The 13,699-nt window shown below is 39.2% G+C and overlaps 1 protein-coding gene across 4 annotated transcripts in view; it reads right to left on the reverse strand.

Annotated features, from left to right (window-relative positions):
- The window catches only part of ST6GALNAC3 (ST6 N-acetylgalactosaminide alpha-2,6-sialyltransferase 3), a 231,690-nt gene that overhangs the window by 49,915 nt on the left and 168,076 nt on the right, over positions 1–13,699 (reverse strand). Inside the window, exon 4 of one of the 4 annotated variants that reach the window (XM_030032308.2) lies at positions 11,674–11,773. The exons of the other annotated variants lie outside the window; for them this stretch is intronic. Within the exon in view, the coding sequence (XP_029888168.1) occupies positions 11,743–11,773 (31 nt within the window). The 3' untranslated portion in view covers positions 11,674–11,742. Of the gene's footprint in view, positions 1–11,673; positions 11,774–13,699 lie in introns of those variants that run through there. 4 annotated transcript variants of the gene reach the window in all.

A 13,699-nucleotide genomic window follows, 5' to 3' on the forward strand; every position in this document is an offset into this window, starting at 1 on the left:
TCCCCTGGAAGCAGACTTAGGCTCTACATTCATTATGGTAGCCACTTTTCTTGGATTACTGTAAGAGCAAAACAGGGCCCAAGTCAATGTGTCACTGTGGAGGAATCCACATTCTCACAGCATTAACACAATCAGTCCCCCAAATTCAATTAAAATAACAATTAATTTAATTAACTTGATCTTTTTTCCTAGCTCTGGATTTTCTCAACTGCATCCATGAGGAGACTGATCTAAAACACACCCAAGCCAACGAATGACTACTGCTGGCTTTAATAGTTTTAGATCAGCACCTGTTTAAATGAACTTGGACAGCCTTTTGCTCTAAGAATTGATCAGAAATATTTAGTAATAAAAAGCCCAGCATTTTTAAGTTGTTATGTAACAAAAGTGATTTTTCACATGGGTCAGAGAAACTTGTCTCTGGCCCACAACTAAGTGAGCATTAACCTGAATTTTTGTGTTCCTACAAAATCTCATACATGAAATATCAAAATTTACTTTCTGCAGACGTTTATACCAGATGTGATTGCTTGACTGTTTGCAGAGTTAATGTGAGTGTGAAGTAAATGAATTTTAAAACTAAAATGAATATTCATAGAAGTTTTTAGTTCACATTATTCATCCAGCTTTGTTTAATACAGAGACCAAGGAACACGTGTGCATGGAGGCAAGAACATAATACCAGTCTCCTTTCTTTTGCCCCAATCTTTCACACTTTCTGGGCATACCCTGTCACTCTCCAGTTCTGGCAGTCAGAAAACCTTCATTAGTAATAACATTTATATCAAAAAAGAAAGAAAATAACTTCATTTTGCTCATCGCAAGACACAAACGTGGAAAAAAAATGTGGCATTTCTTAGCTGTAGAAACATTGTACTGGGGATAACCTCCCTTCCTGTGCTTGAGTCTATCTTCAGAATTAGTATTAATGCTGGGACACCATGCAACAGACATATGGAAGTGTTATTTGTTTCTCATTTACCAAACAGATAAGAATATGGAAATAGTTTCAGTCCATTTGTTTGATGAGCTTCCTAAGCCAGTAATAAACAAATCAATACAATTAGTTTTGGCTCATCATCATTAGAAACCTTCACTACTGGGATACAATTTAATTATACCTCTTGTTCCACAGCAAAGAAAAGCCTTTGAAAATGGACTACTTTGCCAACTATCGAACCAGGAGGGAGGAGCGAGAGGATACATCAGTGATGGAGGAGTTATTATCTAAGCAGGGTGTACAACATATAAAGCATATTGTGCAATACAATTTCCCTGATTGCAAGTCTAAAATATTCCTGCCATTAAGTGCTTATGAGCAACCCAATGTGAAATCCAGCTGTAAGATGACTGTGTATATGACATGCTTCATGTGAATGTTGCAATTAATACGGCATGCATCAATCACTCTTGGACTTGATTACAAACTGCACTAATCCTAATTGATTAATTAAGCTGCAAAGTTACATACAGTAATGTAGGTTAAAAAATCCTCACCATATGTGCGCTAATGTCCCAAAATAGATTTTCATTGTGGAGATGAATGCTGTTACTCTGCTCTCGGCTGTGCATTTAGAGTCTAACAAGAAGGGCTGCACTAAACATGTATATCCCCGAAAGTAGAAATTCTTCATACAGGAATGCAGCTAGCTATAACACAGGTAAGGGAAATAAACATTCACACTCAAACCCTCAGGAATACTTTCGGGAGGAAAGGGCTGAAATCTAAACCTGACTTTCCTGGAGAACTCCTGAACCACAATTCTGATGTGGTAATGGCTGCTGCAGGACAGTCCTCACCTGGCAGGGGATAACAGAAAATCTCAAGTTTTAGGTGCACTGAACGCACACTTAGAGGGGCAACTCTCCAACACTGTCAATCAATGCCTCGAGAGTTTAGCTGGTACTTGCACACCATCTCTTCGCACCACAGTTGCAGTCACTCTTCTCTAAACCATGTCTGACAGGCCTGAAAGCGAAGATTACTCTAGAGAGGGGACAGCTGGGGTAGAATGGTGCCAACCTGCCTAGGGAGAGGGCCCAGATAAACTGTAGCTGGAGATGAAAGAAACCTCCAGCGATCTCCCCATCATGTCACCTTATCAAAGGCTAGGTTTGGCAGGCTTTTATTTGCCATGGTTTCAATCCTCCAGGGAAAATATCTTTGCGAAATCTAAGGTGACTTGATACATAAATAATGCAATTGGGATCACTCAAAAAACATTGCATTCACTGCATATCCAGTGCAAAGCTCACTATTGTATTTACAACAATACATCTTTGGATGACACATTTTAGATCGACTTGTAGGAACTTTTTACACAATCAATAAACGTTATCTCCAAATTAATTGCTTGGATGTTCAAAAGTGTATTTCTGCTCAGTAGCCAGCACCAGGCACTGGTAATCAATGCATTCTACCGTATAATTATCATCCTAATTTTCATCTTATTTTTGAATGACACTAAAAGGAAAAAAAAAAAATCATGTTTTTAAAATACAGGAACTGCGGCATGTGTACTTTGAAAAACTGGGGTATATGTTAGGTTTCTGTATGGAGACTTAAGATGCTAACTGCAGACAGCCTTTTTTAGGTATCTTGCTGTAAACAGACACATAAAAATTACAGTAGGTTGTATTAGCTGAAATTCAAGTAAGTGTCATAACGACAATATGAGCCACTGAGATATAGTCCACCTAAGGTTCTGCTTTCAAAGCATGTGAGGTTAGTTTTCAGTTTCAGCTGGTCTCCAGTGTCATCAGAAAGGACCAATTCATCCTGGAAAGTAGGTATGAAAGGAAAATTACCCTAAGGTTCCCCGGTAATGCCAAAGTGACACTGCTAATTCAGTATCTCAGCAGTACAGTCCCAGAGCGAGTATCTGAAGATTTCCAGAAAATAACAGGATTTCTTAAAAGCCTCTTATACAGGCCTCTACATTTTGCTTGGCAAACTCCGTGTAAAATAATATGGTCTATTTCACGTTTGTTTATTGTTACTTTTGTCATCAGGATGTGATGCAGTAATGTATTTTTGACTGCATACATGTATGCATTTGCCCTTCCTGAGGTTTAACGCTTCAGCTTCTCTTTCATCAGGTCCCTGAATCATAATCCAAAAGTAATGGTCTAGTATCACTTAAATTGTCATCTGAGTACAAAGCTATTAAACACAGCTGAGCTGATAAAAGGAAAGAAGCTACTACTGCTGAAATGTATTGATGGCTGAGCTCTGTAACAAATTTATCGGTCTCTTCTATAATGTATTATCACTAGTGACTGGTGTGGCAGAGTGGAGAGGGCACCATGTTGCTGGAGCTATTAAAAGCCCATTTTTTTCCACAGAAGTCTGCACTCTTCATATTGAAGTCTTCTGCTTTGCTGTATTGTCTTTGTAACACCTTCCTCAGCCTCACAGGACACGACATTGGCTGCAAGCCAATAAAGCAAATTGTACAAGAGGCTACAGTTAAGATGAAAGGGATGTGAGCTTGGGAGAGGAAATGCAAATTTATTAGCATAGTCATGCCTGAAGAGCATGGGGAGTTGAACCTTTGGCACAGTTCAAGGATCTCTCAACAGGCCTGTGCCTGCCTCGCTCATTGCCTCTGCTGAGAGTCCAGGGGAAAAGCCAGCAGTAATTTTAACTCAGATGACTCTACAGCAAAAAAAGGAAAGTTAATCAAATACGGGCTGTTACGTTAAAAATGTAGCAAGGCCATTTTCCAGGATGTCTTATCCTCCACAATGCAGCAACCATCCACATAAGTATAGGAAAGCTTGAACCAAACATCTTTTGCATCGATGGCAAGAACCCAGGGCTGTGGGATTTCACAATTTTACTGTAAGTTTTACAATATCTACCATTCTTTGAGCCCTGCTTTCTAGAATCAATTGACTAGATGGGAGGTGCCACTTTTGCTAAAACACAAGAAATTTTCAAGCCATCATGATTTCAGACAACCACTGGAAAATACAAACTCTGGAAGCCCAAGAACAAGAACACAGATTAATAGAATTCCATGTTTGTCCTTCTGAAATCTCATCATCTTGGGAGGCTCAGTTCCAGCCTTGAACACCTGGGATTGATGGCATTAAGACACTTACTGACACCTCAAACAAGCTTCTGCTCCTGGCCCAGAATCTACACAGGGAGTCAGAGGGGAAGTTCCACAGTATGTGTCAATGCAGATGTGATGATGACCACATGTGCCTTTTCCAAAGAGACACCTTCCTGCGGCATCTGGTGTTTTTTCCAACAGAACTGTTTTCACTGCACCAAAGAGCCAAAGTTCAAAAAGCAAGAAAACCAACACCCTTTGGGACTTGAAGGCAAGACAGCTGACTGAAGCTGTGACCTTGCATGCCAGGGAAAAAATGTAAGGCTCGTTACTACACATCTAGAAACCCTTCCTGAAAAGAAAACACAAGTGGCTTTATTTCAGTGGGCATTCATTCAAAGGAGTGCACACATTTTGTGCTTTTATCTCAACATCTGATTATATACATGCAAAACGATATTTGATTCTGTCATCAAGTGGGCAATTTTGTTGTTTTATTGTTTCTTTTAAAACAGATGATAGCTACAAACAGTGCAAAATCAGGCTAAAAGCTTTAAATGCACAAAAGCTTACCTATGCATCTTCTATGGTACATCACTGTCTGACAGCTCTTCACCAGTCGGGTCATTCAGATCCACAGTTACAATGTCCATTAGGATCTCGCAGTGAATTCTACTGTCTGATTGTTCTAACAGTTCTAAAAGGATAAAGCATGGCCAAATTCTCTATTTCTAGAATCCAGTTATAATAATAGGCCAGTAACTCCTACAGGAACCACTTGGCAATATTCAAATGCTGTAAAATACTGTAGCTATGAAATCTAACAGTCATAACTTTGAGACCCCCTCAAAATTGCTCTGCTTTCCAAGGTTTAGTTAAGCTTATCTGGGAAATTTATGCTAGTGGGAATCATCCATGCTCATCTGCAGATGCTAGTTCAAAGGACAAGTCTTATGACTTCAGAATATATTCCTCCATTTTAATTGAACCCAGGATGTTGAAAGCGTGCTGTAAAACTCAATCCTTTTCCAGTGTCATTATTTCCTCCAGAACGGAGTGATGTGAGTGGTTGATTGTTATGGAAATGAATGAAAAATGTCAAGAGATTCTGAATTTCGAGTGTTCTGCTCCTGATATCAGATCAGACTGGATTGTAATATGTAATTAACGGTGTATCTGCCCAGTGTACCTAATTACACTGCTTTTATAAACTGAAATAAATATTTCTTGTATGTATACACCGAGATGGTTGACTTACATTAGCTGGATGACCTATAACTTTAAATATCTTTATATGCAGTTAAAATTTCAAGCATACTGTTCCATCACCATAGTTTCTTGAATGTAATATGATATTAATTCAGCAAGTCACTTAAAAAGCATTTCAGATGAGATAAAACAAACAGTAAGAATTTAACCTAATCTAAAGATCCAGTAACAAGGGAAAGCTGTGGTTTTATAATCTTGCTTCAGAAGAGAAAGTCTTTCACATAATCACTCAAAATTTTAATTTCTCTGCACAGAATGAAATTCCAAATGGTTTTTGACAGTTGTAACTCTTATGCAAACCTATTTCATTTTAGTAGCTGAACATCAATTCACACCATAATGAAAAGCAAATCTTCAAAGTTGTCCCTCTCTCTCTCTCTTCCCTAGCATTTAATACAAATCGATGACACAACGTGACCGCTATCACAACATCTCTCCTTGCAGATTATTTTCTTAGTTAGCTTCACACATTTAATCAACGATGCTAAGATACCAAAATCACTTTGCTGCCTTTTTTCAATTTATCAAGACTCAGTCTCCTTCCAACTTTCAGTCAGCATGTAAGTTAAATAATACTGGTTGAATGTGGATTGATTTGAGGGTAATAGTTACATGTGAAATAGCATATATTTTATTTAAATTTAGTGATCTAATTTAAGTAGAGGAATTTTTGAGTACGTGTGTCACAGATGGTGCGGTAGTTTATCTTTCAAAGAGGTCTCCTGTTATAAACTGTAAACTTCACTCAACAAGCTCAGTAAAACATTTTATATATATAAACTGACTCCTAATTGTGTGCTGACATTTGTAATAGTGCAACAATCCCACGGATCTTTCTATTTTATTTGGCAAAGTGCTCTTTACAATATCATTCGCTCTCTTTCTCTCCTGAGATATATAAAGGTTTAACTGGAGCTCCAAGATACGCTGCACACGGTCAGAGAACTCATCAACAGCCAGCCAACCTCTTTATTACTCCTTCATTCCCTGGGTTTATGAAAAGGGCTGTTAATTCAGTAGGCAGCACGCTTACCTCTGTCCCTGTGCTGCTGGAGTGATGGCCCCGATTCCTCCCGCACTTGCACTGTTCTCACTCTGCAATAACTCCAGTGAAATCATGAGTAAAACCGGCCTTTGTGAGAGGAAAATGAAGCCCTTTATCTTTCAGAGAGTAAGTGTTCTTTCTTACTGTAAAGTAAGTGCTTTTTCTGTATTGAAGCTATTAAAAATGTCAGAGTGCATCTTGCAAGGCCACAGACATTTTACTTTTATGACCAAATTCCAGTTTGAATAATTACAAGAGCCAGTTAAAAATATGATTTCAACAAAAAGGGGCAACATTTTCATGAAAACGTTTTCCTTCCATGCTGCATTTTCCACACTGTGTCAACTGCACGTTTGTTTTTTCCTTTCATTCTTAAATGTCTATATGCTGTTTAGCAGCCATTGCATTTCATCCTAGAGGTGGCTGCATTTCACAGTGGATAAAAGAGACTCTTTTATAAATAGTAAAGTTAATTATTTCATCTTATTTCTTCATTTCCACCAAGATTAGCTGTTATAAATAAATACATTTACAGTCATCAAATACTACTGCCTAATTTCCCATTAGATTCATTCTCTACACTTCTTTTCCATAAAATCAGATTCAGCTTTTTTATACAAAGAGGGCACATGATTTTTTAATTCCACTAGGATTATGTCTTTGGGTCAAAGCATAACTGCCTACAATAAATAGAAGCATAAAAGAGTGACTTGGAAATGGAAAGACAATATGCTGGACCTGTTTAAAAGACATCTGGTGCCCCAATTCACTGATAGCAATGCTGAAGGGCATTTGTTTTCCCCCGCTATGTGAAAATTCAATTTCCTTTGAACTAGGGGGAAATCATATTTTTATCGATTAAAGGAAACAAAAAAAAAAGCAGACAGATACCCAATTTTGTGGGTATCACACAGAGCATCTCTGGCCTTGCATATGGTATACTACTGTTTTAAATAAAATACAGTTGGTGTTAATTTCTTTAGACAGCGGCCAGATCTAGGGGGCCAAGTGTGCATCTGTGGGAAGACCAATGGAGAAACAATTCCAAATCTTTACATTTAGAGTTAGCCTCAGGCTCTAACTATTATTCAGTAGAGCAGCTTGGCAGGGAAGGTATATAATGTTTTGTAAGGTAAGAAGGGTCTCCATTCACCACCCTGGCACCAGATGGAACTAATGAACTACAATTAAAGTAACGTTTGCTCCATTCACAGATGAACTGACAGACTAAAAACTACGGGGGTTGTATGCTCAGCATTGCTCTGGAAAGGAGGTACTAACAGAGCTTTTAAAATCCTAACAGTTGTGTGATAGGTAACCTCTGCATCCCTCTCACCACCTCTAAATTCTCCTGAGTTGCTGCAGCTATCTGCCAATCCCTAGAACACTACCAAGAAGCTCCTCTCAATGTCAGCATCCTCGCAGTGGCTCCTGGACACACATCTTGCACTGACTGTATGTGCTTTGCACAATTGACTTTCTGATCCCTCAAGGTTATTCACATGAGGGGAGTAAATGCCTTTCAATCAGCTGTAGAGCAGCTGTGAACAGCTGGAGCCATGCAAGACAGCCTGCTAGAGCTGGATCCCCTCCATTCAACTATCCTACCACTGTGGCAACACCTGAAGCTCCCAAAAGCATGGGAAGGTGGTGGAGATTCAAGTATCCCCAACTACTGTGGGGCAGCTGCCATCCGCTGGGCTGCTACAACACAGCAATGGCTCTACGTTGGGAGGGGGTGGGAGGTAGAGCGTCCTGGGCCCAAGTGCAGAGAAAGCAGCAATGTCGCAAGGATTTACTGCAAGCCTTTCCTGAGGCCCCAGCCTGGCCAGTGGGCGCACTCTTGTTAACAGCTTTAGCGCTGGTGAGCAGCAGGAAACATTTGGAATAGTAACATTCAGAGCTGAAATCTGCTCACGACAGATGGGAAAGTTAATTCACTTCTGGACGGCAGGTGCCACAAAAGGTTAGTCACAGAGACATAGGTCTGAACAGGCACTGTAAATACAACTGAGCATCAGCTTAAGGTATCTTACTCCTTTGCAAAGAGAGTTTCTTTTCTATCATTCTCTCCAGTGGGTTCACTGCTCTGCCTGTGGTCCCACATCCCATGGGGGAACAGGTAACAACGTTAAGTGTTAGGTAGAGTCACACAACAGTCTACAGACAAGTCTGACCCACCTACAGCTCTATAGGTCCCACAGCTCAGGAGAGAATGTGCTACAGAGCAAGCAAGCTCTGTCCACACTCTTGTTGCCAAATTATCAACCTACTGTTGCACTAAAGACTTACAATGTGAGTTCCTAAACAAACATGCGTGTCTCAGTGCAGATACTTCAGTCTACCTGTTACAAAGAAAAGACATCCCCCCAAACAAACACAATTAGCTTTTCTCCCTTCTCTTAATAAAAGAAAATGCAAATTTCATGAAAAATAGCCTGTGTCCAACCAATGCTCTGAGAACTGAGAAGACCAAATGTTATTGCACCAATGGGAGGAATGAATTTCAGAAGAAAATGCAGTCGACTGAAACTGCCAACCATACTCACATACTTAAGTCCACAGTATGTTGGCTTGAATGTCCCAGCTGTGTTTAGTCACTACAGAACTAGAACAAAGCAATTTCAGCCATTTCTAAACTCAATTTTTGCACTGGAAGGATTCCAGAAAACTTTGGACAGTAATCTCACTGCAGTGAGATATATCAAGACTTTTGTACATCCAAGTGAACTCTAATACACCTAGGATGTTTGTAGGACTTCTGTATAACAATTAAAACCTTCCCGATATTGTTCACTATAACCACTTTCACGGAAAAATACTTAACAGTTATTATTCTTACACTTGGAAAAGGCACTCCAGATCTCTGGCCAAACTTCTATGGTTTTTTTGGTACCTCTCTTACTCACTTTTCCATGTCATTTTTTTTCCTCTGTCCCAGGGTGGAATTCATTTTCAGACCCAGTTTTATGTTGCCAGAAACAACTAATTCTTAAGAACCAGGATGGCAACCACACCGAAAAGAGTATGATATAACAGACAAACTTTCTGCTGTACTAAGAACGTGAAAGATGCCACCTCTGTCATGCCTTTACCAAAACCTTGAACTAAGTACAACAGCATGGTAAATAACCGCACATACCTATTAGAAGATATAACACATAACCAGAAGACACTTAACCACTATTTACCTCACTTTCCTTTGCTAATGAAGAGTTAAGTGTCTAGGTCAGGCATCTAGACTCTCTTTAGTCAAGAGAGAAGGGGCAGAACATTTGCTTCATCTATCTTTAGACAACTGTTTCAGAAAAATACTTTTCAGAGATGCTTACTGAAAACTGCCTGAAGGGAGGTGAGGGAACTACCTAAACCAAATGCCTATCCTCCACACTGCCAAAGTGGCCCACTGAAGGTCTATCTGCATTAGGGAATTTACATCTCAACCTTATGTCATTTCAATGAAGTTCTCTATATTTTATAGTTAATATGTTAAGAATACAAATTCAGTTAACTATGTTTAACGCAAGCCTTTGGTTTTCAGTGGGTTAGGAGCTCTTGTCTGCAGTAGCTATCTCCTTTTACATTAGCATTCTGTGTCAAGAAGCTGCACCCTATGACATTAAGGGTCTAAAAGTTTTATGACTGTATTCTGTAGCACTAAAATCAAAGAATCCAAATCAATGCTACAGATCACAGAATGCATCACTGGGAGTTTCTCACCATTAAAAAAACATGTCTCATGATCTATGTTGTAAATACACACTCAATCAATTTTTAAAACATATATTGCTCTGAGTGTGTAGTGATGGTAATGGGAATGGCAAGGATGTCACTGAGATATTCCTGCCCAAATGTCTCCCCTGAGTGGAAGATGTTTTATTGAACTGATATGTGAAACTATCAAGACAGTCGTTACAAATACAGATACACACAGTTTGTTAGTTACAGCCAGACTCTTTTGTAGAACTGGTGACTAAAGTTATGGCCACTAATAATGCTAAAAAGTGATTCTGTAAGGCCAGTACTTCTATAATCCATAACGGTGCAGATCACATGATGAGATACAACTTATCTTCCTATAATCTTCCATACAGAGGCTCATAAATATATTTTCCTCTGATAGATAATGGTCCAGCAGAATTCTAACTTCTTCCTGAAAATTTATTCAAACAATGATGAAAATCAGGTTACTGTATTAGTGTTGATATTACATGGGTGATTATAGGTGATATTTTAGGGATCAGACAAGACAGCAGAAAAGAAAAACCAACCCATAAGCCAGTCTGAATGCAAGCAAACCATACCATTTTGAATTCTCCTGTTCTGCTGCCATGCACAGGAACATAAGAAATGAAAGCATCTCTTAAGTGCAAGGTGGGAAAGGCTGCTTATCGGACTACTTAGCATCCAAAGGGCACAAAACAAAGAAGTGAAAAGGGCTAAACTTTCTGTGTGCATCTGCAGCCCACTTGATACCGCTCAGTGCTAGGCTGATACAACTTAAACTGTAACATTGTAAGGTAATTTGGAGTTCAATTGTACTTTAAATAGAGAGGGCTCCTCTAGGAATTAGAAGAATCAATTACTGCATATTAGACACAGCAGATATAACTTTTCTGTGAGCCTTTGAAACCAATAGGTTTGGTCCTCAGTAGAAAAGCATGCACTTTGTAACTCTGACTTTAAACAGTATTTTCTCAGAAGTTTTTCAACTGAGATTCTCTGTATCACATTGCCTTCCTACCCATTCCTTTCAATTCATTGCTTTCGCGCACCAGAGACTGAGTTACTCTTTGGAGTCTTTCACTTTTAAAGCGATGGCTGAACTGTATACTTTGGTACTGCAGACTTCTTCAAAATGTTTAAAAATATTACTAAATAATAAACCTCTACACTGGTTTATTATACCAGTTTTTTACCCCAGAGACTTAAGGTCAAATGTAGATTAGACAAACTGGTATAATCTCATAGTTTCACCAGTCTGTAGCAGTGCTTCATGTACATAGTAATAGACCAGTTTACATTAGTTGGACCAGCAATCTTTCCTCAGGAGAGAAGCCAAAGCCTGGGACAGCAGTGTTACAGTGAACTGGGTCTGATGAAAACTCACAGAACTGGAAAGGTTTTACCAGGTTCTGGTGTATGACATTAGTCCGTCACTTTTATGGGCACTCAAATTATTCCAGCTATTTACACATAAGGTAAGATTTTCAGAGAGTAAGAAGGATACAACTTGCCAAAGCAGATCAGGAATCTAATCCCAGTTTACAGGGACAGAAAGTCATTATAACTAGGTGACTGACTGCGTGCAAGATGAATTGTTGTCTGTAGTTGCAGAAAGCAGGAAATGTTCATATCAGAAAATTATCATGCATCACAAAGTACACTTTGTGATAACCTGAAAAAGAATGAATGGGCAGAGAGACCAAGACATTAGAAACAATATTTTGTGCTTAATATATAGTATCTAGATACTTCAATGCATTGCTCTGCGGTGATACTGGAGTACATTACTTTTAGACATGGTCAGGTTACACTGCAAAACCTCAATCTTCAGTATATTCCCAGCATATCCATCTTTCATTTACTAGTACTAGCATTTTATAATACTAAGATACCTGCAACACCAGCAATCATGCAGAACTTTATAATCATGTTTAGGAAAACCAGCACAAGAGATTTAGACAAATGTTACCAGAAAAACTCTGTTTCTTCAACTAATGAAAACATCCTACAGTAGTGTTCCCAGTTCTGCTTTCGAGATATTTCATGGGAATTCCAGATACTTCAGTAGAAAAAAAAATTCAAGATGCCTAAATTACTCAGGGAACTGTTTCATTTTCAGATGTAATACAAGCTATTTGGTCAAGGAGGTGCTTTGGAAAGTGTTTTTACCTGTATTTGTGGCATGGCCACTGATTATAAACAGTAGTTACTAATGATCAAGAAATGTAAACAGGAGTAAAACACTGGCAAAACTTAGCTGCCAGGTCTCAAATTTCCTAGAACTAATTGAAACATCTTCCTCACTTTGAAGAGAAAAACCAGCTCCTGATACAGCATCCCATGCAGCAATCCTGTCTGTGAACAGAAGTGCAACACAACGTCTGACCTCCTGACTTTGGTGGGGGATGTGCATGTTGAAAACCAGATTAATGATCTGCTGTTCAGACCAGGCGTTGATTTACAGGGATTTGGTGGCAGTGAGGAGAGGGGAAGAAGGTGGTAACGGCTGGCTGAGAAAGCTGTAACACTGTTCAATTCACAGTGCAGGGGAAGGAAAATCTGCAGCACACAGTAAGCATGGCTTTTCCACCTTTCCCAAAATGAAAGTTTGCATCAGGTTCTATCAACACTATCTGGATGCCACTGCAAAGGCATCTGAGCTCACAGTTTACCATGCTGAGTAAGAAGAATAGCAGCATATTGTGGACTATTTTCATCAGGTTTTCTTCAGCTAATTTAATTCCTCTCATGCTATAAGATCACTCATAGCAGCTCAGAAATGCCTAATGAAAAGAGAAATAGTGTATCTGATTCCAGTCATGCTGTTCTAAGGGAATTAATCGGAGTCATCATTACCTTAAACACTTCCATTCAGAGTGGGTTTTATGATGAGCTCAAGAAAAGTAAATGCTGTTTCAAATAGGTACCTCTATATATTAAATCAAATAAATGAATGATAAAGTGATGGCACTTTTTGGCTGTAATCCTGTTATTGCTTAGAGCCATTTCTAATGCAAATGAAGAATGATGTAGCAGAGCTATTTAGCAATTTTCTTTGATGGGCAGTGCTGACTGCTGGAAAGTGGCAGGAATGCAACTGCTCAGATGTGGAGTGCTCCAACATGTCTTGTAAGATTCCTTCCCAAATCTAATGATCACTGCTCCCTCCTGCAAAGTGTGATCTTTAAACAAGGCTCAGCTAGCAATACAAGCCTATCTTTGCACAGAGGCCAAGACACAAGAGCTGGGTCTAATCATATAGAATTTGAGGAAACGTGCAATTTCTAGTGAATTCACTTAGGAAGTTCCACTTCTGCCTATTTATAAAAATGCACTTGATATGGATTTGATCACCACTTCGTCATCCAGGACTCCCTCTGAGGTAAGCATGAACGTACATAGGCAAGAACGCACTCTTGTGCTTTCTGAATGCCAGGGTAGCACATCAGGGGCCATTTGGGAATCCTGACTGAAGGATATATTCATAGCTGTGCCACAGACTTGCAGGATGATACCTGTACACAACTTGACAAATGACTCCCTGCATGAGTCTTACAATCAGGAAAATGGGGAAATTAAAGCTGATTTAATGTCCTGT

The sequence above is a fragment of the Aquila chrysaetos genome, chromosome 12 (assembly GCF_900496995.4).
Source record: "Aquila chrysaetos chrysaetos chromosome 12, bAquChr1.4, whole genome shotgun sequence".
Lineage (NCBI taxonomy): Eukaryota > Metazoa > Chordata > Aves > Accipitriformes > Accipitridae > Aquila > Aquila chrysaetos.